Source organism: Phyllopteryx taeniolatus, chromosome 3 (assembly GCF_024500385.1).
Source record: "Phyllopteryx taeniolatus isolate TA_2022b chromosome 3, UOR_Ptae_1.2, whole genome shotgun sequence".
Classification (NCBI taxonomy): Eukaryota; Metazoa; Chordata; class Actinopteri; order Syngnathiformes; family Syngnathidae; genus Phyllopteryx; species Phyllopteryx taeniolatus.
The window spans coordinates 13,052,679-13,076,349 of record NC_084504.1 but is presented as its reverse complement, the minus strand read 5'-3'; the positions used below and the strand labels follow the sequence as shown (position 1 = coordinate 13,076,349).

The window sequence follows — 23,671 nt, the reverse complement described above, 5'->3', positions numbered from 1 at the left end:
TCAGGGGTTGGACTAGACCCCTTACTTTCCCCTGAATCTTAATGCTTTATCTTAGTGAAGACATTTTGGAGTTTGTTTCTTTTGTTTGTTTCTGTTCCCATCGCACAAAGCAAGGCCCACAAATAAAAATATTAAAGAATTAAAAACTGAAAATACTAAAATTAATGAGTAACTAAAATAAATGTAATGCAAAAATGTATCACAATACTGAATAAATAAAAATAGTATGTTTAATGACGAGTACATACATTTTAAGTACGTAGTAAAAACTATGAAATTTCATAACATAAGTGAATATAGTAAGATATACATGAAGATCAATATGAATACAGTTAAACACAATATATAGGAACACAAATGTATCTGATATATATTAAATAAATAGTACTTGTCACGATTCGATTTTCACTGGACCCAGAAGCAAGTGGAGGCTGAGAGGTTTGTGGTGAAAGGTTTATTAAAGTGGATATGGAGATAGATCCTTGACGCGTACTGGCAGGTTGTCGAGACAGGGGAAAGTGCGGCAGGCGGTGGCGGGAGCAGGTGGATGCCTTGGCGGTGTGGTGGAAGAGGTCAACATAGAAGGAGCACTGAGGACAAGGAGAAAAACGTAGGTCAGAAGTGTTGCGAGGACTGACGTAGCTTATGTGTTGGTCAGAGAGCCGGTGTACCACAGGAGAACATTAATACTCTGGCAGTGGAGTCTTGGCTTAAATGCAGGCAGAGTAGAGTGCTGATTGGCAACAGGTGCGCGGCCGAGGTGGTGCTGATTACTGGGAAAAGAGAGAGAGGGCGAGAGGGGCGCAAAGCACCTCCCAAGCTCCAACTACGGAACTGCAGGCACAGGAACGGATCCCAACTAAAAAAAAAAATTAAAAAAAAGTCACCAAAACAGGGTGGGTGGAATGGGGCCTGGAGGCGGGTTCAGAGTCCGCCCCTCAGAGTCAGTCTGGTGGCCGTCCGGGCCACCCGAGGTGAGGTGCTTGGCTGAGCAGTTCTGGAGGTCGACCAGGACGCCAAGCACCAGGGTTTTCACAGGGCCATTCAGGCAGACGGCCATGACACTAAACCCAATGGCAATGCAGGGTTCGGGTGGCGGCCGCTGGACGACCACTGCCGGAGCGAGGTCGGGAGCCTGCCGCAGCTGCAGTTACTTCCTCAGCCTGCCGCCATTGAGGTTTAGGAGCAGAGTGCACACGGACTCGGGGAGGTAAACTAGGAAAATGGGTGGTTCAGAACGAGGTGACTTGGGGGCAGGTTTGGATGGACGTGACTTAATTGGAGGCGTGGAAACAGGGGGGGGGGGGAACAAAAAAACAGGAGGACGAAATTTAACCTTTACTTGGGCACCTCTGTTGGTAGATGGCCAAACAGGTGCCCAAGTAAAGATCAGAGGGAAAGGACTTTGACTCGCAGGGGTTGGAAAAGGGAAGACATGAAGGACTCGGAAAATTCAAAATCGGTGTCGGAGTCAGAATCACACAGGAGGTTAACTAAATCGGGGCTATCTTCACAATCAGAAAAATCTGAATCTAAAAAAATTTGGATGTAAAAATGGTAGAGTGTAGTGAATAGGTAGGACAAGTGGGGACACAGGTGAAAAGGACAGAGAAGACTGAACGATAGAGCATACTGGAGGAGGGTAGGTATGGTTGGCAGGCTGAGGGCGCTGGGTGAAACGGCCCCAACGTTCCTGGGGGTCTAGTCTCGTGCTACCGAGTTGCATGGGCTCATCTGGTGCAGTGGTGGGTGACACAGAAGCAGGCGAAGGTGCAGAAGACTGGTGAGGTGCTGATGGTGCAGTGCCCACAGTGGAAATAATATTATGTGCTCTAACTCCGCCCCCACGTGCTCTTTCCCGTAACCGGTTGTCAAGGCGGGCTCGTCCCGAGCAGCAAGCTCATCCTTCAGCTGCTCTGAAAGACCGTTAAGGAAAATCCCCCTTTGTGCGGCATCGTCCCACCTGCAAGTATTCGGAATTCAACTGAATAGGAGGCAACGGAACTAGCGCCCTGAGTGAGCGTATGGAGGCGGAAAGTGGCTTCCCTGCCCTGAACAGTGTGATCAAAGACCTTCAGTTCGACGGAAAAGGAGTTAAATGACAACAGTACTAGTTATGCCATAACGCGGTTGCCCATTTAACTTCTCTACCACGGAGGAGGCTAGTGATAAAAGCACCTTTGGATTGTTCGGTGGGATAGCTTAACGGTTGTGAGTTGAAGACTAGGGAGCAATTTAGGATGAATTGGCTGCATGCACCCAAGTCCCCAGAGTAGAGCTCTGGCAGAAGAACATGAGGCTCTTTATATGGGAGGCAGGGTGGCTCGGAGGCCGCGGGCTTGGAAGGAGTACTAACGGAAGGGTGGTCTGATTGCATTTTCGAAGAAAGGAGGGAGACTTGTTGCGTGAGGGAGTGTAAGGATTCCATGATCTCTTGAAGGGCTTTGTACTGTCTCCCTATGTGGGCACCTTGGTGGGTGACTGCATGTTTTAACACCTCCGGGGTTGCTGGGTCCATGGGTGGCCAAAGTATTCTGTCACGATTCGATTTTACTGGACCCAGAAGCAAGCAGAGACTGAGAGGTTTGTGGTGAAAGGTTTATTGAAGAGGATATGGAGATGGATCCTTGAGGTGTACTGCCGGGTGGTCGAGACAGGGAACGTGCGGCAGGCGGTGGCGTGAGCAGGTGGATGGCTTGGCGGTGTGGTGGAAGAGGTCAACACGGCAGGGAACACGGAAGGGGTACTGAGGACAAGGAAAAACACAGAGGTCAGTGTTGCGAGGACTGGCGTAGCTTACGTGTTGGTCAGAAAGCCAGTGTACATGGGAGAATGTTAATTCTCTGCCAGTGGATTCTTGGATCTGGCAGGCTTAAATGCGGGCAGAGTAGAGTCCTGATTGGCAACAGGTGCGCGGCCGAGGTGGTGCTGATTACTGGGAAAAGAGAGAGAGGGCGAGAGGGGCGCGAAGCGCCACCCAAGCTCCAACAACGGAACTGCAGGGACAGACCATGACAGTACTAGTAGAAAGTATGATTAAAACATACATTAAAACTAAATAGTAAAACAATCATGATCATGTATAAAATATGTAAAAGCACCATAAAATATATGGAAAGAATTAGAAAAATAACTATAGCAAAACATAAAATAAATAATAAATAAAGGTTTTCCAAAAAAATATAATTCAATATATTAAATACAATTGTGATCTATACTAAATGTACTAATGTACATGTAGTAAGAAAATGAACAAAAAGAGTGAATTAAATGTATGAAAAAAATAAAACAAATATTTTTTAAATTGTAGAAAAAAAAGGAATACTGTAATAAATAAATACAAACTCCCAATGTTGATGCGTTCCCAGTATTTCAACCATTGTCATTTATAGTATAGTTACACGTTATTGACCATAGAAAGAGATTATACAGATCCGAACTAATGGGCAGAAACAACATATAGAGTATAAAAGGCATGTTTTGACCAGGCCACCTGTCAGTGTAATGTCCTAATACTTTTTGATATGTTTTTGTTTTCCGACACCTAACTGCAGAATGATTTGGGCTTGTATTTACTTGCACGTGTATAAGCTGTGTTTAAAGTTGAAAGCCCTGGCAATGCGTAGTGAAGAAGCTGTGCCTCTCTCTATAGATGCAGTTTCTGCCTAATGCCTGTTCCCCCTCCTTATTCCTCGTTCGCTAATTTTCCAGGCTACGAGGGGGAGTTCTGCGAGATCGATACGGACGAGTGCGCCCATAAACCCTGCCTGAACGGCGGCAACTGTATTGACAAGATCAACGCCTTCCACTGCCAGTGCCCCACAGGTGAGGCCGCCGAGGTGAAGCAGGGTGGACCGGGGAAGAGGGGCGAGGGATGCAAATAGGGTGGGCGCAGAGGTCTAGCTTTCTCTCTCTCTCTCTCTCTAGCTCTCTTTACCCTCCCTCTCAAAGACAAACACACTGACACAGACACAAACAGCTATGTGGACGGGCTCTAATCCCAAGCCCTGAGGCAGGCTTACGCGGGCCCTGCTAGCCGTGAACCAAAGCAGCAACGCAGGAGGAGAAGGAGTAAAAATCTATGGGGGGAAAGGCTTGGAGAAGTTTCAACTTTTCCTCTAAGTTTTTTTCCCCCTCTTTTATCCTTGAACTAAGTTAGATGGCTGACTTGGTTGAAGTGAGAATGACTTGATTCTGTGTTGACGGGCTCATTTGTTCCAGCTCACTGGTTGTTTTGGTCTAGAAATTCCTCGAGCGCATGGGTGGGCATAATTTTTGTGGCCATAAGCCACATTTTTAGATGCACCAGATAATCGAAAACATATAGACTTAAATTTTTTATATATATTTTTGTACGAAATATGTGCATGTGCGTATGTGTGTGTTTTGATTTTAAATATTAAAGTAATATACTAAATAATAAGTAATCCTTATCTTTAACTATCTTTTTATTATTTAATTCATTCGTCCATTTTCCATTCCGCTTAGCCTCACTAGGGTCGCCCTGAACTGGTCGCCAGTCAATTACAGGGCACATATAAAAAAGCAATTTTTTTTCAATTAACCTATTAGGCATGTTTTTTGGGGGGGATGTGGGAGAGGTCCACAGAGAAAACCTCACGCAGGTACGGGGAGAACATGGAAACTCCACACAGGCGAGGCCAGATTTGAACCCGAGTCCTCAGAACTGTGAGGCAGTTGTGCTAACCAGACGTCCACAGTTCCACCCTTTTTTTATTTAATTAATTTATCAATTTAATAAAATTCATGTAAAAATATATTTTTTTTTACTTAAAACAAATCAATTAACCAATTATTTAATTAGCTAATGTATTACAAAAATCAATAAATACATTTTAATTAACCAATTTTAGGCACATATAAAAAAAAAACTATTTAGAGTTTTCAATTAACCTACTATGCATGTTTTTTGGGGGGATGTGAGAGGAGTCTACAGAGAAAACCCACGCAGGTACGGGGGAGAACAAGCAAACTCCACACAGGCGAGGCTGGATTTAAACCCAGGTCCTCTGAACTGTGAGGCAGATGTGCTAACCAGAATGCAACGTGTCACTGTCTGGCGGAAACACCCTAAGGTCCATTTCATATTTTTTCACAAATCCGTTTTTTTTTTAATGCATTATGACCTTTTTTTTTTACACATTATTAACCAATTGAGAAGAGTCGTAAAACACATAATGCATTATGCTGCTTCAATAGTAAAAGTCTTAGATTTTTGACAAAACAATTGAAAATAGCGAGTGATGCTTTGGAGCAAAAGGAACTGGTCAGTCGGGTAGCTAGGTGTGTGCAAATTGATTTCCGCCAAGTACACTGCTTAGGCCTGGTACACACATAAGGATTTTTCAAGTCTTAAAATATTTTTTCATCTGCTACAGACCCCACACATGAAGATGAAAAATCAGGCACAGTTGTGGTTATATTGTGTGTGTTGTGTTACGATAATCTCAACACAGAACACCACACAAATAAAGATTCTGTTCCGCCAACAGAAGTCTTGAAGTCTTGCGTGATCACATGTGATCTCACAAAAATGAAGACGAGACAATACTTCCTCGTATGCGTCGATGTTACCTGAGTGTTTCCAAAGGGAGGGGAGGCGGGACCATTGTAAAGAATTCCTATGAAAAATGCTTCTTGCCATCTGGGGAATCCACTTTTATACAAAAAAACGACATCGGGTAAGGCATGTTTGTTTTTATTTATGACCGCTTTCTTGTTCCTGAGTCAGGGCACTTCTTGATTGGCTACATTGTGTTCCACGTCACAAATCACAGCATCCATGAGTCCAGGAGACGTCTGCTTCTCCCACACCATAAGGATTGTGGGTCATAAATGTTGAATGCATTCAATATTAAGATTGTCAGCCCTGACCTGTTTTGGGCCTTGTTATTGGTAGAAATCCACTCTTAACACACTTCAGACTTATCGATAATCTTATAGGGTCATCTTATAAGGCATTTTACATCTTTTGTAGAAAAGGGGCAAAATTGGGACAAAAACAGCCCGTTTGTGTTTGTGTGTCTAAGGGGCCTTGGTCAGCTCATTGTTTTATTTATTGCATCACTCACAGCTTTAAGAATTTTTCCCTGGTTGGGAGGGGGGGGGGGGCAGCGTTTTTCCTCAGCTGGAACTGAGGCCTTAGTCAAGGTGGAGGGAATTATGAACATTTCCAAATAGGAGTTAGTGTTTGCACAAAACCATCAGGCTTCTGTTCCAAAGCAAAAAAAAAATGTTAGAAAAAGCCTACTATACCAGCTGAACTTTGATTGTACAGTCGTTGCAGTTATAAGTGCAGCCACATTATTTCAGTTGTTTATTTTTACTTCCCCTCAAAACATAAAACAAAATCAATTGGGGTATAGGTTAAAGGTCACTTTAGTGCTGGAAATAAGTTTTGAAGTAATTTATCTTGGGCTAATTTTTTGGTCAGAGAAATTTGAAATTGAACTTTGAACATGGGTGTATAGAGTTTATATCCACTGTATATTAAAAACAAATCTAACTGCACCACACCAAACAAAAATGTCCCAAAACGTATACAGTATACACCCTAAAATGATGATCTCATCTGAATTTACTCACAACTTAATTTACTTAAAAGGGAGTCAATGTCATATTTTAACAAGTGAATAAAAAAAAATAATGGACAACTTTATTCTCATAAATGATGCCTTTTCTTCTGGAAATGACTCCTTTATTCTCTTAAATAAACATCTCATAGACCCCAGTTTGAGAACCACTGCTCTAGAGTATCACTATTCAGACATTTTAATGTTATGTTCAGTGAAGGAATGCAGCTACTAAACCTGTAATGGAGACCAAAAAAACTAAGAAGGAAAAAAAAAGAATAAGGGTGATTGATTGGAAGCTTCTTCAAACTTACCAAATATGTTCATTGAGGTGGAAATAATCCCCCCCCACCCCCCAGTTATTCTTTTATTTTTCTTTAAGGATCAAAGGCAGCCTGGGTGGGGGAGAAGCAGGATTCCTCTCGTTGAAAGAAAACAAGAGAAAAAACGCATTAGATGTGATAAAGAGTGAACGCACCGAGGCTTAGTGCCAGAGTTACGTGAGGAAGTGGTGGTAGTGAAAGTGTTTTGGCGGGAGGATGCGCAGACTGTTATTGCAGAAGCAGGAAGGGAGGTGTAAAGAATGGGGGCCAGGGGATTCTCAACTGCTTGAAATGTAAATCCCCCCCCTAGTTGAAACCCAGGCCCAAGACGAGGGTCCCCTCTTTTTTTTATTTCTGTACACGCCATAGTCATGGAAACTCCGCTGAGAGCCATTGAAATGTGTCATTCGCCCAGTCTGTGCAGCTCGACTGATGCACACCCCTTTACACTTCATCCCACGAGCTTGAGTGTTTTCAAGTCGTAGTAGTGCGTTCACCAAGCACAGGGGCTGTGTTCTAAATCATTTACTTATTCCTTACTTCTAATCACTACAGGTACATCTAAAAAAATTAGAATATGGTCGAAAATTTCATTTTTTTCAGTTGTCATACATTATATACTGTACATTCATTAAACACTTGGGAAAATACTTTTCAGAGGAAAAGAATCCTGCCTAATTTGTACATTAAAAATCATTTTTCATTGTTTCTTCATTGTTTGTTGCATAATGTAGTTTCTAGAGATGGTGAATTTTGGGTTTTTGTTTGCTGTAAGCTAGAATTGAAAAAAATCATGAACTGTTTCACTCAGAGTGTGTGTAGTGCATCTCTATGCCAGTTTAAGTTTTTTCAATTGAACTACCTGATCATCCATCCATCCATTTTCTGAGCCGCTTCTCCTCACAAGGGTCCCGGGCGTGCTGGAGCCTATCCCAGCTATCATCGGGCAGGAGGCGGGGTACACCCTGAACTGGTTGCCAGCCAATCGCAGGGCATAAATAAACAAACAAACAACCATTCGCACTCACAGTCACACCTACGGGCAATTTAGAGTCTCCAATTAATGCATGTTTTTGGGATGTGGGAAGAAACCGGAGTGCCCGGAGAAAACCCACGCAGGCACAGGGAGAACATGCAAACTCCACACAAGCGGCGCCGGGGATTGAACCCGGGTCCTCAGAACTGTGAGGCTGACGCTCTAACCAGACGACCACCGTGCCACCCCTACCTGACTAAATTATGCTTTTAACCCCATTCTAATTTATTGAGATATTTTCGGACTATTAAGTCAGTTTTTTTCATAGTTTGGCCGGGGATGCGACTTATACTCCGGAGCGACTTATATGTGAAATTATTAACACATTATTATATAATTTGACGTTATTTTCATACTGACAACCGCAAGAAGGCGCTCTAGCCCTGACGAAAGCGACGTAGAACAGGAAGTGGCGCATCGTCTTCCTGTTCTACGTCGTTGTTTAGAAGTGACACCGAGGATGAAGATTTCATTGGATTTAGTGATTTGGAGTGACCCTGATGGTTTGGTAAACTTGTTAGCATGTTCTTTATCCTATAGTTATCTGAATAACTGTTAATATGTTACGTTAACATACCAGGCACGTTCTCAGTTCGTTGTTTTTGCATCATGTAACATTAGCTGAATGTGTTACGTTAGCATACCGTACACCTATTCAGCCTGTTGTTCTCAATTCTATTTTTATTTTAAATTGCCATTCAAGATGAAATATCTGTTCTTGATGTTGGATTTTAGCAAATAAATTTCCCCCCAAAAATGCGACTTATAGTCCAGTGCGACTTATATATGTTTTTTCCTTCTTTATTATGCATTTTTTGGCTGGTGCGCCTTATACTCCGGAGTGATTTATAGTCCGGAAAATACGGTACCTGTATATAGGGATTTTTATATAGCGGATTATGAAGCTGATTTATCAAATGAAAAATAATTTTGGATCACTACGTCGTTGGTGCCGTATAATTACAACTAGGGCTGAATTGATTAATCGAATAACTTTAATCATTTGATTATTTTTCTACACAGACTAATGTTACCGGAGACTCGCGCACTACTTGATGTAGAAATAAATTGGTTCGATGGAGGCAAGCCAGAAGAAAAGAGTGCGTAAAAGACAGAGAAAGTCCAAAGTTTAGGATCATTTCACACCTAAAAACAGACGATACCAAAGTACAATGTGTCTCCTTCAAAGCAGAACTAGCTTACACAGCAGCATGTGTATGATCGCCGACACAACGTAATGTAATGATTGTTAACTAGTTACTGTGGATCATGTTGTAATCTGCCTGCAAGTGGTTAAGGATACACACAGCCACCGGTGCAGTTTTAATTACTTTATTAAACAAACGGCAACAAAGTAAACACGCAATAAGCACATTCCTATACGAGTTTGACTGACACCCAGGCACCCAAGGACTGGCAAGGAGTTAGCCAGTTAACAGCCAGCCACTGCCAACTCTACATTCTCATTCGCTGACTCCACGCCCCACCTGTTAAAGCCACACACACGCAAAGTCACAGATATTATAGTGTGGAATGTGAGAATAGTGACCCCAAGTGGACAACAACAATACCTGCACCATGCATGCATATTTTGTTGTTTGTTAAAGTAAATACATTTTTATCCAATTACTCAATTCATCATTGGGATAATCGGTAAAGTAATTGATTCTAAAAAGATTCTATAGATGCAGCCTTAATTACAAAGAGAGATGGAAGGGAAACATCTGAGGGAAAGAAAGAGAATTCCTGTTGGTGGCTTTTGAATTATGAGGAGGGCTAAGGGTCAAGCTGACTCTTTTTCGAGGGAGTTAGGGAAGAAGGGTGCCGGAGTGATTCTGAAGAAAGTTTTTTTTTTTGTGGGTGCCAGGCGGCAAAAAAAGCGACATCAGTTTGGCGTTGCATTGAGCTGAAAGGCCCCCCTTTGTCTGTCGGCCTTCTTGGTCAGGAGGAACTCTCACTCCTTCCCTCTTAAGGTGCCCCTCTTTCTTCCATACCCCATATCTTCAATGGTGCAGAATAATGAAGTGAAAGAGAAAATGGAGACCTCATAGTGTTAACAGTTGTTAATTAGCATGCAGATTGCAGATTATGGGTTGAGCAGTTTGAGTATGGTGAGAAAGCAGCAGGGGTGGGTAAACTTCTGGGCTCATGGGCCTCATTTGGTTTTAAAAGGGGCAAGATTTACTGTAGTTCAAATGTGTGAAACAGCCAAAAAATTTTGCATTTTTATTAATGAAATAATAATTCGTGCTCATTTTAAAAATCATAATTAAATCAAATTACAATTATAAAAAATATAAGTAAAAATGTCTACTATTATTATAATTAACTGACCAAGTATTTTATACAATAAAATGCATGTTAAATTAATGTATTTTTTTGCCAATATTTTTGGTTTACAATACTTCTATTAACACATTATTTATTGAGATAAATGAATAAAAAAATAATAATAAATACACATTATTAAATTTATTTAAATTAATCAAATAGTTAGTTTTAACAATGACATTTCAATTAATGCTAAGCATTAAATCTTACTAATAATTTTATTATATTATTAATCAATATACATGTATTGTATTTTTTAAATTATATTCTATGTAAATGTATTTCATTTACTAATATTTGTTATTTGTTTGTTAAACTGATGAAAAAGATGAATGAAATATGAAAATAAATATAAATAGAATTGTTTAACCCTTTGCTTAATCAAATATCTATTATTAAATGTATATGTAAAAATTATATCTGATTCATATTGTTTATTGTTCATAATAAATAAGTTAACACATTATTTAAGGAAATAAATGAATACAAATTTAAAAAATACCATAACTAAATAATTATAATTGTGCAATCAATTGTTTAATAAAATGTCTATTCAAATGTACATTTAAATGTATATGTAAAATTCTTATTTTATCATTTATAATAAAACAAATAACAAATTACTTCATGAATTAAAATTTTGATTAATACATTTTAACTAACCATTTTAGGGGGGGAAATGGTCAACTTAATGTTACAAGTAGTGCAGGACTTTTCATCATGTAAATGCTTGGAGGTGCAAATTAAAGAATGTACCGGGCCACACTCACATTCCGTCACACCCGCTTGTTTTTATCTCCAGGCTACACCGGGCACATTTGCCAGATCGACATCGACGAGTGTGCCAGCACGCCTTGCAAAAATGGTGCCAAGTGCACAGATGGGTCCAACAAGTACACCTGCGAGTGCACAGAGGGTATGCTAAACCAATGGATTAATGACATTTCAATTCATTTCAATAGGGAAAATGTCATCAAAATCCATGTAAACTGAATCATGGAAGTCAAGGTACCACTGTATTAAAATCTTTCCTCCTGGTCAAGGCTACTCTGGGCGGCACTGCGAGACGGACATTGATGAGTGCCACTCGAACCCATGCCACTACGGCTCCTGCGTGGACGGCCTGGCCTCCTTCAGCTGCCACTGCCGCCTGGGTTACACAGGCCGGCTGTGCGAGACCAACGTCAACGAGTGTCTCAGCCAGCCGTGCCGGAACGGCGGCGTCTGCCAGGACCGGGAAAACGCATTCATCTGCAACTGCCCCGAGGGAACCACCGGTAGGCAAAACACATGGAAGACCTTTGGAGTCGTTTTCTTTTCTTTGTGGTGATTGGATGTGTTTTTTCCTGGTAGGAATCAACTGTGTAATCAACATTGATGACTGCAAGAGCAACCCTTGTGACTACGGGACCTGCATTGACAAGATCAATGGCTATGAGTGTGCCTGCAAGCCCGGATACACTGGTAAGAAACTTGTGTATTTAAAGGAGACGTATTTATTAGCACACTCTGTCTGCCTCACAGTTGTGAGGTTCGGGGTTTGAATCTTGATTCTGGCCTTACCGTGCAGAATTTGCGTGTTCTCCCCACGCTTGTGTAAGTTTTATTCAGGTACTCCAGCTTCATTGAAGACTCTAAATTATCCATAAGTCTGAGTATGAGTGTGAGTGTGCGCGTGAATGGTTGTTTGTCTATATGTGTCCTGCCATTGGCGGGCGACCAGTTCGGGGTACATCCCTCCTCTGAGGATAAGCGGCATAGAAAATGGATGGACAGATATTACAGTATATTAGAATGTTTCCCATTTGCCATGTGTGTTCATAATATGTCTGTGACCTGCTTTTGCCAAACTACGCCATAATCAATAATTCTAGCGTTACTTTTCACCCTCTTTTTCTGGAAATTAGCCTGTTTTGAGGGGACGGTCGTTTCTCCTGCCACTGGGAAGTAGTGGACTATTTCACAGAAAATATCTGAGAAAATATCGTAGTTATTTGTAAGATTAAGATCCTACATCATTGATAAAATGTGTCAAAAACTTCCATGTAACTTGAAACTGGACCCGAGAGCTGATTGAAGATGGGCTGCTTTAGTCTCAGGTGACCAGTTGACAAAAGCTGGTGCAGTTTTGAGGATATGGAGGTATGACAGGAGGAGGCCAACAGATGGCGGGCGAGCCAGCACGCTCCTCCGAGGCTGAACCGGTGTCAATTTCCCACTCCCGACCTGCTGCTGTTTGGACAGCCAAGCTGCCGGCCCGTACAAAGATGACACACACATACGCACACACTGTTGTGAATAGCGTCACCAGGGATTTGAGCAGGAGAAAAGATTCACTGAAAGATTCCTGAAAGTTGAGCTTTTAAAAGCTTGGAAAGCCCGTTCTGGAATTAGAACCAAATGGCCTTCTTTTTTGTTCGGGAATGGTGCCAACGCTTCAAGTCGCGGACAAAAGAGGGAGCCGAAACTGCAAACTAGGGCTGGTGGCCCTACATGCCCTTCAAATAAACACCGGCGACTTTTTTTCCCACAGAAATCCAATTTCCAATTTTTATCGATTTTTTCCCTTCTTTGCTTATAAAGAAACCAAATCACATTATTCAAATCAAGTTTTGCCTTTAGTTTTTTCCACTTCTGGCATTTGCTTTATTTATTCTGATACCGCACAAGCTTTGTAATCTTCCCCCCAAAAAGTTTGCATTTCAGATTTTCTTTGGACTCAAAATTTCTTGTAATTCGTTACGTTACTAAGCTCGTAACTCACTTTATTCATACAGTGGTACCTTTAATTATGTGTGCCCCATTTTAGCAGTTTATCAAGTTACGAGACATCGCTTAGTCAATTAAAAGTTTTTTTTTTTTCTTTCTCTCAATTAAGCTTTTTTTTGGGGGGGTGGGGCGTCTGAGTAAAAATTTTAAGTGAAAAAAAGACAGTTGTCGACCATGTTGGGAAAGTTCATTTTCTGTCCAAACCAGTTCAGTTCAACATTCCAAAAATGAACGATTTCACAGTTCTTTTTTTTCAATATGTTGCTGACAGGCTATTACCCTAGGAGCCCGCTGCAACTTCCACACAAGAATCTCAAAAACATGAGAAATAAACTTGTTGCTGGAATAGTCTTTTTTTAATGAGGAATTAAAACAAAAACAGGACTTTTATCCTTAATATGCAAACAAAAACACGCAACGCATTATGACAGGAACGATGGTGAATTGATAGCTTTGCATTTCTTGAAGCTTTGGCTGACTATATTGACAAAATATTTGCTCTCATCTATTCTTATATTACGAAACAAAATAAATGCTATATTATGACAGTGTGATCGCACAGTGTTTTAACTAAAGCATTCTGATACAAATAATAACTTGAATGTACTACATTAGAAAACAACCGAAGAACACGTTCACTCCCATGTACTGTTCGTAGTGTCCCTGAACACACCTCACGCACACATGCCGGTGCGACATGCCTGCCGAATGTGAACATGAATGGTGGTTGCCAAATATGGTGTTCATCCCAGACATATGAAGGTAGAGTGTCCAGTTAGCACATCTGCCTCACAGTACTGACGACCGGGGTTCAAATCCCGGCCTCGCCTGTGTGTAGTTTGCATGTTCTCCCTGTGCCTGTGTGGGTTTTCTCGGGGCACTCCGGTTCCCTCCCACATCCCAAAAACATGTGTGGTGGGTTAATTGAAGACTCTAAATTACCCGTAGGTGTGAATGTGAGTGGGAATGGTTGTTTGTTTATATGTGCCCTGCTGTTGGCTGGCGACCACTTTAGGGTGTACCCCGCCTCTCGGCCGAAGATAGCTGGGATAGGCTCCAGCACGCCCGCAACCCTTGTGAGGTTAAGCGTTACAAAAAATGGATGGATGGCTGGATATTGTAAAATTCAACTTTTTCACATTTATTTTCAATTTAAAAGAATAGTAATCTTTCAATATTTTAAAGTTTTTTCATAACCTTCTGATGCGGACCATGTTTTTCGTTTTAGCAGTGGGCCAATAAAAAATTTGCAGCGGGCCACAAATGGCCTCATGGCCGAACTTTGGACCCCCCTGGTGTAAGCGCTCCACGTCAGCTTTGAATTACAGAAGCTGTTAAGAAAAAGTTATTTAAAAAAAAAAAATTGTCCTGACCAACTAACTCAATTGAATCAATAACTGTGCTGCAATCGTTTGGAAAAAAAACTCTTCTAGGTACCATGTGTACCATCAACATAGACGAGTGCGCCATCTACCCATGCCACAACGGTGGCACCTGTATCGACGGCATCAACCGCTTCACCTGCGTGTGTCCCGAGGGCTACCACGACGCCATCTGCTTCTCGCAGGTCAACGAGTGCCTCAGCAATCCCTGCGTCCATGGACACTGTGAGGACAAGGTCAACGGGTGAGGCCCTTTTTCTTGAATACTTGCGCTATACATATCTGTGCTTATCAGTAAACCAATGCTCTATTCCATTTCAGCTACAAATGCCTGTGCGACTCCGGCTGGAGCGGCAAGAACTGCGACATCAACAACAACGAGTGCGAGTCCAACCCGTGCATGAACGGCGGCACGTGCAAGGACATGACAAGCGGCTACTTGTGCACCTGCCGTGTGGGCTTCACTGGTCAGTGTGGCTAGAAATGAGACTTTACACTGATCTGATCGGCTTGATTGGTATTGGCCGATAATTAGCATCTTATGCTGATCGGCTTTAATGTCATAATTCGCCAATCTGATCAATGACGTCATTGATCAGCTCCGCAAAAGACATTTACTCCGCATCGCCATCATGTACAGTATATTTGAATCCAAAAGCTAGTTTATTTTTAGCTTTGTTGCGTGTCTTTTGACATAGTACTGTAAATATCTGACAACCAATAAAGTTATTTAAAAAAATGAAAACATGTCAGCGGTGTGGGACAGACAACACGTTTGGGCCAGACAACACGTAATGCGTGGATCAGACTACAAGACAAATTTGGTCTTTGACGATTGCACTATGTCATACTCCTGCAATAAAATATTTTATTCCGATACCACCGCATCCCGGCTTTTACGATCACTGGGCTTTATCTTGTCAACTCAAACGCGACCGGATACACTCATTACCATGGCGACGACAACAGCAATGGATTGTGCCGTGTGTCTGCTGTAGCAGATATAGTGCTCGTATCTCAAATGTTTGCTCACAAGTGAAAGCAAAAAAAAAATAAAAAAAAACATTTGCCGGATGACGGCTCATATCTGGAAAAACTCCTAAGTCGGGTCACTCATATCTCAAGGCACCACTGTATAATAAATAATACAATTCCTATTAAATTTCGTAACAATGAGATGGAAGTGTGGAACGGTTTGCCCACAGACACGTTCAGAAATGGGCAGATAAATAAAGGTTTACTTTTTAAAAGTCAACTTTCCATGTCCCCTTTAAGTGATTTGTGTGATCCGCAGGACCAAACTGTCAAACCAACATCAACGAATGTGCCTCCAACCCCTGCCTAAACCAGGGGACGTGCATCGATGGCGTGGCGGGTTACAAGTGCAACTGCGTCCTGCCTTACACAGGTACAAAAATATTATTCTCTGCACTGGCATTTCTCCACAGTTTCCCATCTCTTGTCTCCTTTGAATTATCAGCCAATAGGGAAGGAAAAATATGCCACAATTTCTAAGAGCTTTCCAGTGCAAGTTCAGCTGCATAACTTTCCTTTCCAGACCCTGTGGCCTCCAGTGATACGGGAATCCCTGCAAAATATTGTTCATGTCATCCCTTATTTCACTTTGAGTCGTCTTTTTGGAAAAATCCACACAAAACCGAAAAGGCTTCTTTTTCTCGGGTGGGAACAGGGCGCTCCGCACATTTCCTGTTTGCCTGCTTCCCGTCTCACAGCAGCAGCAAATATCCTCACAATGGCCGGAAGCCAGAGCCCCGCTTCCTGTCGGAGACATGTCTTGTGGAAACGTCTCCACTGGGCGTCTAATAGTGACGAAACCCGGAAAAAATCCTGCGATAACACTGATTGAAAGATGGTCCTCTTTTGCTGGGTTATCTCCTGAGTTCATGACTCAGATGATATAACACAGTACAAGTTAAGCACACCTTGAGGTTATTGTTGTCATCACTCTTGGAATCCCTGTTTTATTTTTTTCTTCCAACAAATTCATCGCCTTTTCAGGGCCTGTATCGTGGTCAAAATGTGTAGATTGTAGGCAGTTGCGGTCTGTGCATTTGATACCTGGGCCTTCAGTGGGGACTTACCTGACTTAATCCACCTCGTCATTGTGGCGCAATGGATAAAGCGGCTACGGATTAGAAGATTCTAGGTTCGACTCCTGGCTAGCTCGGTGGGCAGCTGTGGACCAATGGTTAAGATCATTGCCTGCCACCATGGGGGACATAGGTTCAAGACCCCAACCGGACCATCCGCCAACAACCCCCGGAGTCACGGTTGTGGTGTCCTTGAGCAAGACACTGATACCCAGGGCGCTTCAGCTACCCGCTGTGCCAGTGTGTTCCACTAACAACAAGTGTGTGTGTTCACTGTGATGGGTAAAATGCAGAGAACACATTTCGTGTCCATGCATGCAAAGTTGGGTGGACGTCTCTATCATAACCTGACACATGAAAAAGTATGCAGGAGCCATGTCCAAAATTGAATAGGAAGTCAACCATTTTGTTTTGAGCAGCCAATTCAACAAGGCTAATTCCAGGGCACGTGCTTTAGCAAACTGCTCATGAATTCGCCCAAATGAGCGCCAATATGAAGCAGGTACAGTATACTAGAGTGTGCTCACAGTTTAATTCTTACTGTGTTTGTGTTTTACAGGAGAAAACTGTGAAGGCGTCATGGCCCCCTGTAGCACCAAACCCTGCAAACACGGAGGAATGTGTCAGGAGTCAGAGGACTATCAGAGCTTCTCCTGCATCTGCCCGGAAGGATGGCAAGGTAAACGCTGGTGTTAGCATAACCTCACTGTCTTCCCTTAAAATAGCGACGCTTGGAAAATTAGGATTCCACCCCACCCACCCCCCATGTTATCACGTGCCACCTTTTATGTTCATTTTCTTGATAGCAGCAGCAGCACGGGTTTAGAACCAATGTCAAACTTCCTCTCTGGGGACTTCTAGGTGACGTACTGTAGAGTCCGTAGAGTACACGTGCAATTCCTTCAACTGTTTGTCCGGTTATGTTTCTTTGTGCGAAACAATACAGATTAAAAAACATTTCATGCTTTGTTTTTTTTTAGTTTTTGTTTTTTTATCCTGCCTGTAATATTTGTTGCATTATTTTAGCCATTTTTTTCAGAAATTGCTTAATTAAAATGTTTTGTTATTTGTAGTTTTTTATTTATCACCTTAAAATTGTTTTCAAATTGATTTGTTATTATAATTATAATTAACAAAAATAAGTAAAATTAACAATTTTACATACACATTTTCAATAATTCCCGTGATGCCGGTCAGCACAGCACGGTCAAACAGTCTCTCCAGTTCTGTCATCTTCTCTATGGTTCCCCAGCTTTGATGGTGATGTTGCTCTTTTTCCATGGCTCTGCGCCATGTTAGTTTGTGCCTGCCTCTCTTTCCTTTGCCCTCTCCATACAAATTTTATATAAGATATAATTTATTAGCGGCACGGTGGATGACTGGTTTGAGCGTCTGCCTCACAGTTCTGAGGACAGGGGTTCAATCCCCGGCCCCGCCTGTGTGGAGTTTGCATGTTCTCCCTGTGCCTGCGTGGGTTTTCTCCGGGCACTCCGGTTTCCTCCCACATCCCAAAAACATGCATGGTTGGTTAATTCACAACTCTAAATTGCCCGTAGGTGTGAATGTGAGTGCGAATGATTGTTTGTTTATATGTGCCCTGCGATTCGCGGGCGACTAGTTCAGGGTGTACCCCGCCTCTCGCCCGAAGATAGCTGGGATACCCTCCAGCACGCCTGCGACCCTAGTGAGGAGAAGCGGTACAGAAAATGGATGGATAATGAAATTATTTTAATTATATTTTTTTCATCAATTTGTTTTTAAGTAATGTAATTGATGAGACAAATATGAGTAAAACAAAAAATATATACATACATTTAAAATTATACATTTTATTAAATAACCAGTCCAATAATTTTAAACGGTTCATTAATTCTAATTAAATAATAATTATTTATTTTTTAATTTTTTTTGTGTTAATTGTAATAAAATATGACTTAAGTTAACAATTTGATATATACTGTACATTTAAAAATATGTATTTTTATATTACATTTAAATAGATGTATTTTATTATACTATATATATATATATATATAGATAGATATATAATGGTTATTAAATATAATTATTTTAAATTATTAATTAATTTATTTATTTTTTATGGCATACTATGCCTATAGTCGATAGGTGCTGTGTTTGTGTGTGTGTGTGTGTGTGTTTGTTTGGGTGCGTTAGCATTTAAATGTGGAGATGGGAGGGGTGGGTTTGTGTGTATTTCCTGCTTTTTTTAATTGTCTGTTTTTATCTCCATGAAGCACTTTGGGTTGCATTTTTTTTATGCATGGAAAGTGCTGTATACATTTTTTTATTTGATTTATTGATTGAATAAATATATTGATTGATTGAATAAATATATATATATATATATATATATATATATATATAGATTGAAAATATATAAAAATATATCTTTTATTAAATAACTGGTTTATTAATTATAATTAAATAAACCAAATTATTATTTTCTCATGAATTTATCTCATTGTTAATTGATTTATTGTAATAATCAAATAATATATATTAATGTAAGGCTGCACAGTGGACATTTGATGATAAATTGATTAAATAAATGAACATGAAATATGTTATTAAAATAAGATATTTTACATACACATTGAACCTGACCTAGCCCAAATGTGACCCTTGAGCACCAAAGTTAGCCCACTCCTGATGATGAATTGATTCAACTGGACATAATTTTTGGAAAAGCAGAGTTCATGGTATAGCTAATTGAAATAATTTTAAATATTGTGTGTGTGTCCCCCCCCCCCCCCCCCCCCCCCCCACACATTCTGTCCAGATGAAAGCGCATTTGAGAAAATCTGACAAGCACACACCAAAGCATCAAATGGTGCTATAAAAGGCAATTTTTAGCTATTAGAATCAAGGAACAGAAGAGTCATACACATTTATAGTAGCATTTTTGTTTTTTACAACAAAAAAAAAGCTTTGGTACCAAATGAACACAAACACATTTTTAAAAAAATTTATTCTTACTAAAATAAAATAATACTGGACTTTTTGTGACAATATGACAAGTCTTTGTGACTTGTACTCGCAACTTTGAGACCATGTCATTATTTCTTGTTAACTGTGTTAATTTCATGTTTGCTTGTTTTTTGTTTTTGTTTTTTCAGGACAAACATGCGAGGTGGACATTAAGGAGTGTGTCAAGAATCCCTGCCGCAACGGAGCCACCTGCCAGAACACCATGGGAAGTTACCGTTGCAGCTGCAAACCCGGATTCACCGGACGCAACTGTGAAACTGACATTGACGACTGCAAGCCCAGTAAGGCCTCTTTTCATTACAGTAATGTAGGGCTCCACCAATATATTGTTCGAGCATCGTCATCACGATGTACGTGTGTGAAATCGTCACATCACAGGGTCTGCTGCAATGTTGGTGTACTGTAATATACAGTGGATCAACTGTAATATTAAAAGTGACCAGCAGAGCGACCTGTTTGGAGATGCTAATAAGATTAGCACCCATGTTATGATAAATTATCACGCTTCAAACAACACACTGAACAGCCCAGAGTGTTGTATACTTATCTTCTTGTATGATAACTATGAAAGAGGACGCAGGAAACAGTGTACACCTGCTGCATTTCCTATTTCGCTCTTCAGAATGAAACTACTGTAGGCAGGCAAGCCGCAGCTGCGTGAGTGCCCGAGGTGCATTCAGAGACTGCGCAAATGGGAGTGAATATGTTCCTTGATTCTTTTGTAATACAGTATATAATTGTAAAAATTTATTATTATTATTATTAAAATTCCTATTATCAGAATGGTTTGTTAAAACACTGTACGATCACACTGTGATAATATGGAATTTATTTTGTTTTGTAATATACAAGTGGATAAGATAAAATATTTTGTTAGTATAGCCAGCCAGAGCTGCTGGGAATGCAACGTTATCAATGTCATTTCACCATCGGTCCTGTCATACTGTATTGCGTCTTTTTGTTTGCACATTAAGGACTAGAGTCCTGTTTTTGTTTTAATTCCTCATTTAAAAAAAAAAACACCATTCAAACAACACATCCATCCATCCATCCATTTTCTGAGCTGCTTCTCCTCACTAGGGTCGCGGGCGTGCTGGAGCCTATCCCAGCTATCATCGGGCAGGAGGCGGGGTACATCCTGAACTGGTTGCAGGGCTCATACAAACAAACAACCATTCACACTCACATTTACACCTATGGGCAATTTAGAGTTGTCAATTAACCTACCATGCATGTATTTGGGATGTGGTAGGAAACCGGAGTGCCTGGAGAAAACCCACGCAAGCACGTGGAGAACATGCAAACTCCACACAGGCGGGGCCGGTGATTGAACCCCGGTCCTCAGAACTGTGAGGCAGACGCTCTAACCAGTCGTCCACCGTGCCGCCTCAAGCGACAGATTTTTCCTAATAGTGTTTTTGAGCTTGTAGGATGAAAGCTGCAGGTGGCTACTAGTGTGGACTGCATTGGTGGCAACAATGTGGAAATGAAATGCCACCATTTTGAGGCTAATAGCCCATCAGCGACATACAGTATAAAAAATAAATAAAATAAAGAACTTTTAACTAGTTAATTTTTGGACCAGTGAACTTAGTTAAACATTTTGAAGTATTCACTATGAACTGAACCAGTTCATTTTTGGAATGGTGAACTGAACTTTGAACTTCTTTGCGTAGAAAAAGAACTTTCCCAACATTGATCCTGTATTATTTCACATCGCAATAAATATATAGCGGCCTTAAAAGAAATCTTAGTGTCATTTTTTTCCAATATCGTGCAGCCCTACAGTGAACCCATGCTATGCATAATTTTTTAAATAATTTCCGATATTAATAGCTTAAACTCTAAGTATACCACAAACTATGAACCCCAAACATTTAAAACTCATTTTACAACATTATAGGGCTCCCATAATAAGTGAATTCGCCAGTAGCGAATTGCAAATAGGCGGAGGACCACTGTACAATGTGTTTAAAAGGTGTTTTATTATGTTTAAATGTGTTTTTAACTGATTAAAGCATATGGGAAGGGTAAAACTATGAAAACTATTTTTATTATGTTCTCTCTATTGTGTATTTTCACCTGTTGCAGGTGGGTCTGGGATGAATCCCTCACAATAAACACAGTCACTATAACAGAAATCTATGATATAGCAGGGCCTAATTTTTCTAACAGTTCTTCAGCTAAGTCACATGCTTACTGTCCCTTCCCTCACTGTCAGACCCGTGTAGCAATGGGGGCCTGTGTCAGGACGAGGCCAACGGCTTCCTGTGCACGTGCCAGCCGGGCTTCCGGGGCATGGCGTGCGACGAGGACATCAACGAGTGCGAGAGCAACCCGTGCAAGAACGCCGCCAACTGCACCGACTGCGTCAACAGCTACACCTGCACCTGCCCACCCGGCTTCAGCGGCATCCACTGTGAAAACAACACGCCCGACTGCACGGAGAGGTATGGAGGGCTCAGATTTGTTTTGTCCACTGCTGCCCCCTGTGGTGAATCTTGGAAGTATAAATTATTAGCTTTACTTGAGTATTACTATTTTAGTTGAATATCTTTTTATTATTTATTTATTTTTCTGATGATTTTACTTAAACTCCCTACATTCAAAAACAGGCATCTGTACAATGTCAAAATAGGTTCTTTACTTTTTCAACCACACCTGACGGGACGACATGAAAAAGACAGATAGAGGTAAAGTCACCAGTCAGTGATTAAGATTTTGGGGTCTTATCAGGCAGAAAAAAAAAACGGGTCAACAGTGACACGGAGGACAGTAAATATAAATTTTTACTTCTGTACATTTTAAAAGTCTGCACTTCTGCTTTTACCAGTCTTTTTTTACACTAGTATCTGAACTTCTTACCGGGTGTGAGTACTTTGGCAACCTTTGTTGTGTCCATATACAGTATTTCTACGTACCCATGCATTGCGTCCCACAGCTCCTGCTTCAACGGCGGCACCTGCGTGGACGGTATCAACGCCTTCACGTGCCTGTGCCCTTCCGGCTTCACCGGCAGCTACTGTCAGCATGACATCAACGAGTGCGACTCCAGACCCTGCCTGCACGGTGGGACCTGCCAGGACAGCTACGGAGCCTACAAGTGTGTGTGTCCACATGGATACACGGGACTCAACTGTCAGGTAGGAAAGAGCCTTGAAATAATGGCGTGTGGTGTATTAAGCTTACGTGAGGCATTACTACGTGAGGCTATATGAGTCATATTAAAGCAACAGTATCTCACAAAATGTGAGTACACACCTCACATTTTACAAAATATTTTATTGAACATTTTCACACAGGGGTGTACTCACTTTATTTTGCCAGCAGACATTAATAGTTGTGTGTTGAGTCATTTTGAGGGATAGTGCATAACAGTGTTATACAGGCTGCACACTGACTACTTTACATTGTAGCAAAGTGTAATTTCTTCACTGTTGTCCCTTCAAATTATATTCAGTATTGTCATGAAATATTTGCAAAAATGTAATGGGTATACATTGTTCCCTCACTAGATCGCGGTTCACCTATTGCGGATTCAGTGCATTGCGGATTTATTCATCCATCCATCTATTTTCTGAGCCGCTTATCCTCACTAGGGTCGTGGGAGTGCTGGAGCCTATCCCAGCTATCTTCAGGCAGGAGGCGGGGTACACCCTGAACTGGTTGCCAGCCAATTGCAGGCATTGCGGATTTATGTTTTTTCATATTTATATTGCGCATAATTCACCGTATCACAGGATTTTGAGTGTATGCTATAATTTTCTATGTGGTAAAATAAACACTTCCTAGCCTAAAACATTAAAACTGTTAAAAATAAATAAATAAATAAACCACATATTACAAGGAATAAAATATACAGTACATAGTGTCCAGTACTACTGTGCAATAATTTACGCTTAAGAGTTTAAAAGATGTTTAAGAGTATAAAAAGTGTTTATAAGACTATGTGGTTGCTACTTCGCGGATTTCACCAATTGGAACCTAACCCTCGCAATTAACGAGGGATTACATTACTCACTTTTGTGAGATGCTGTCGCATACAGTGTAGCATGTCAGCGCTATGTGTGGCATATTCTGGTTATATTCATATTAAAGTTAAGCTAGGTAGGTCGGT

General features: G+C 41.0%; 1 protein-coding gene across 4 annotated transcripts in view; it reads left to right on the top strand.

Annotated features, from left to right (window-relative positions):
- The window catches only part of LOC133474875 (neurogenic locus notch homolog protein 1-like), an 83,417-nt gene that overhangs the window by 35,062 nt on the left and 24,684 nt on the right, over nt 1-23,671 (top strand). For all 4 annotated transcript variants that reach the window (XR_009787649.1, XM_061766994.1, XM_061766996.1 and 1 more), the window contains 11 exons: nt 3,712-3,825; nt 11,086-11,199; nt 11,327-11,560; nt 11,637-11,747; nt 14,486-14,678; nt 14,756-14,901; nt 15,729-15,842; nt 17,105-17,224; nt 19,683-19,835; nt 21,776-22,004; nt 22,496-22,697. Coding sequence is in view for 3 of the 4 variants with exons in the window: in XM_061766994.1 (XP_061622978.1) it covers nt 3,712-3,825; nt 11,086-11,199; nt 11,327-11,560; nt 11,637-11,747; nt 14,486-14,678; nt 14,756-14,901; nt 15,729-15,842; nt 17,105-17,224; nt 19,683-19,835; nt 21,776-22,004; nt 22,496-22,697 (1,730 nt within the window). In the remaining variant the exon portion in view is untranslated. The remainder of the gene's footprint in view (nt 1-3,711; nt 3,826-11,085; nt 11,200-11,326; nt 11,561-11,636; nt 11,748-14,485; nt 14,679-14,755; nt 14,902-15,728; nt 15,843-17,104; nt 17,225-19,682; nt 19,836-21,775; nt 22,005-22,495; nt 22,698-23,671) is intronic.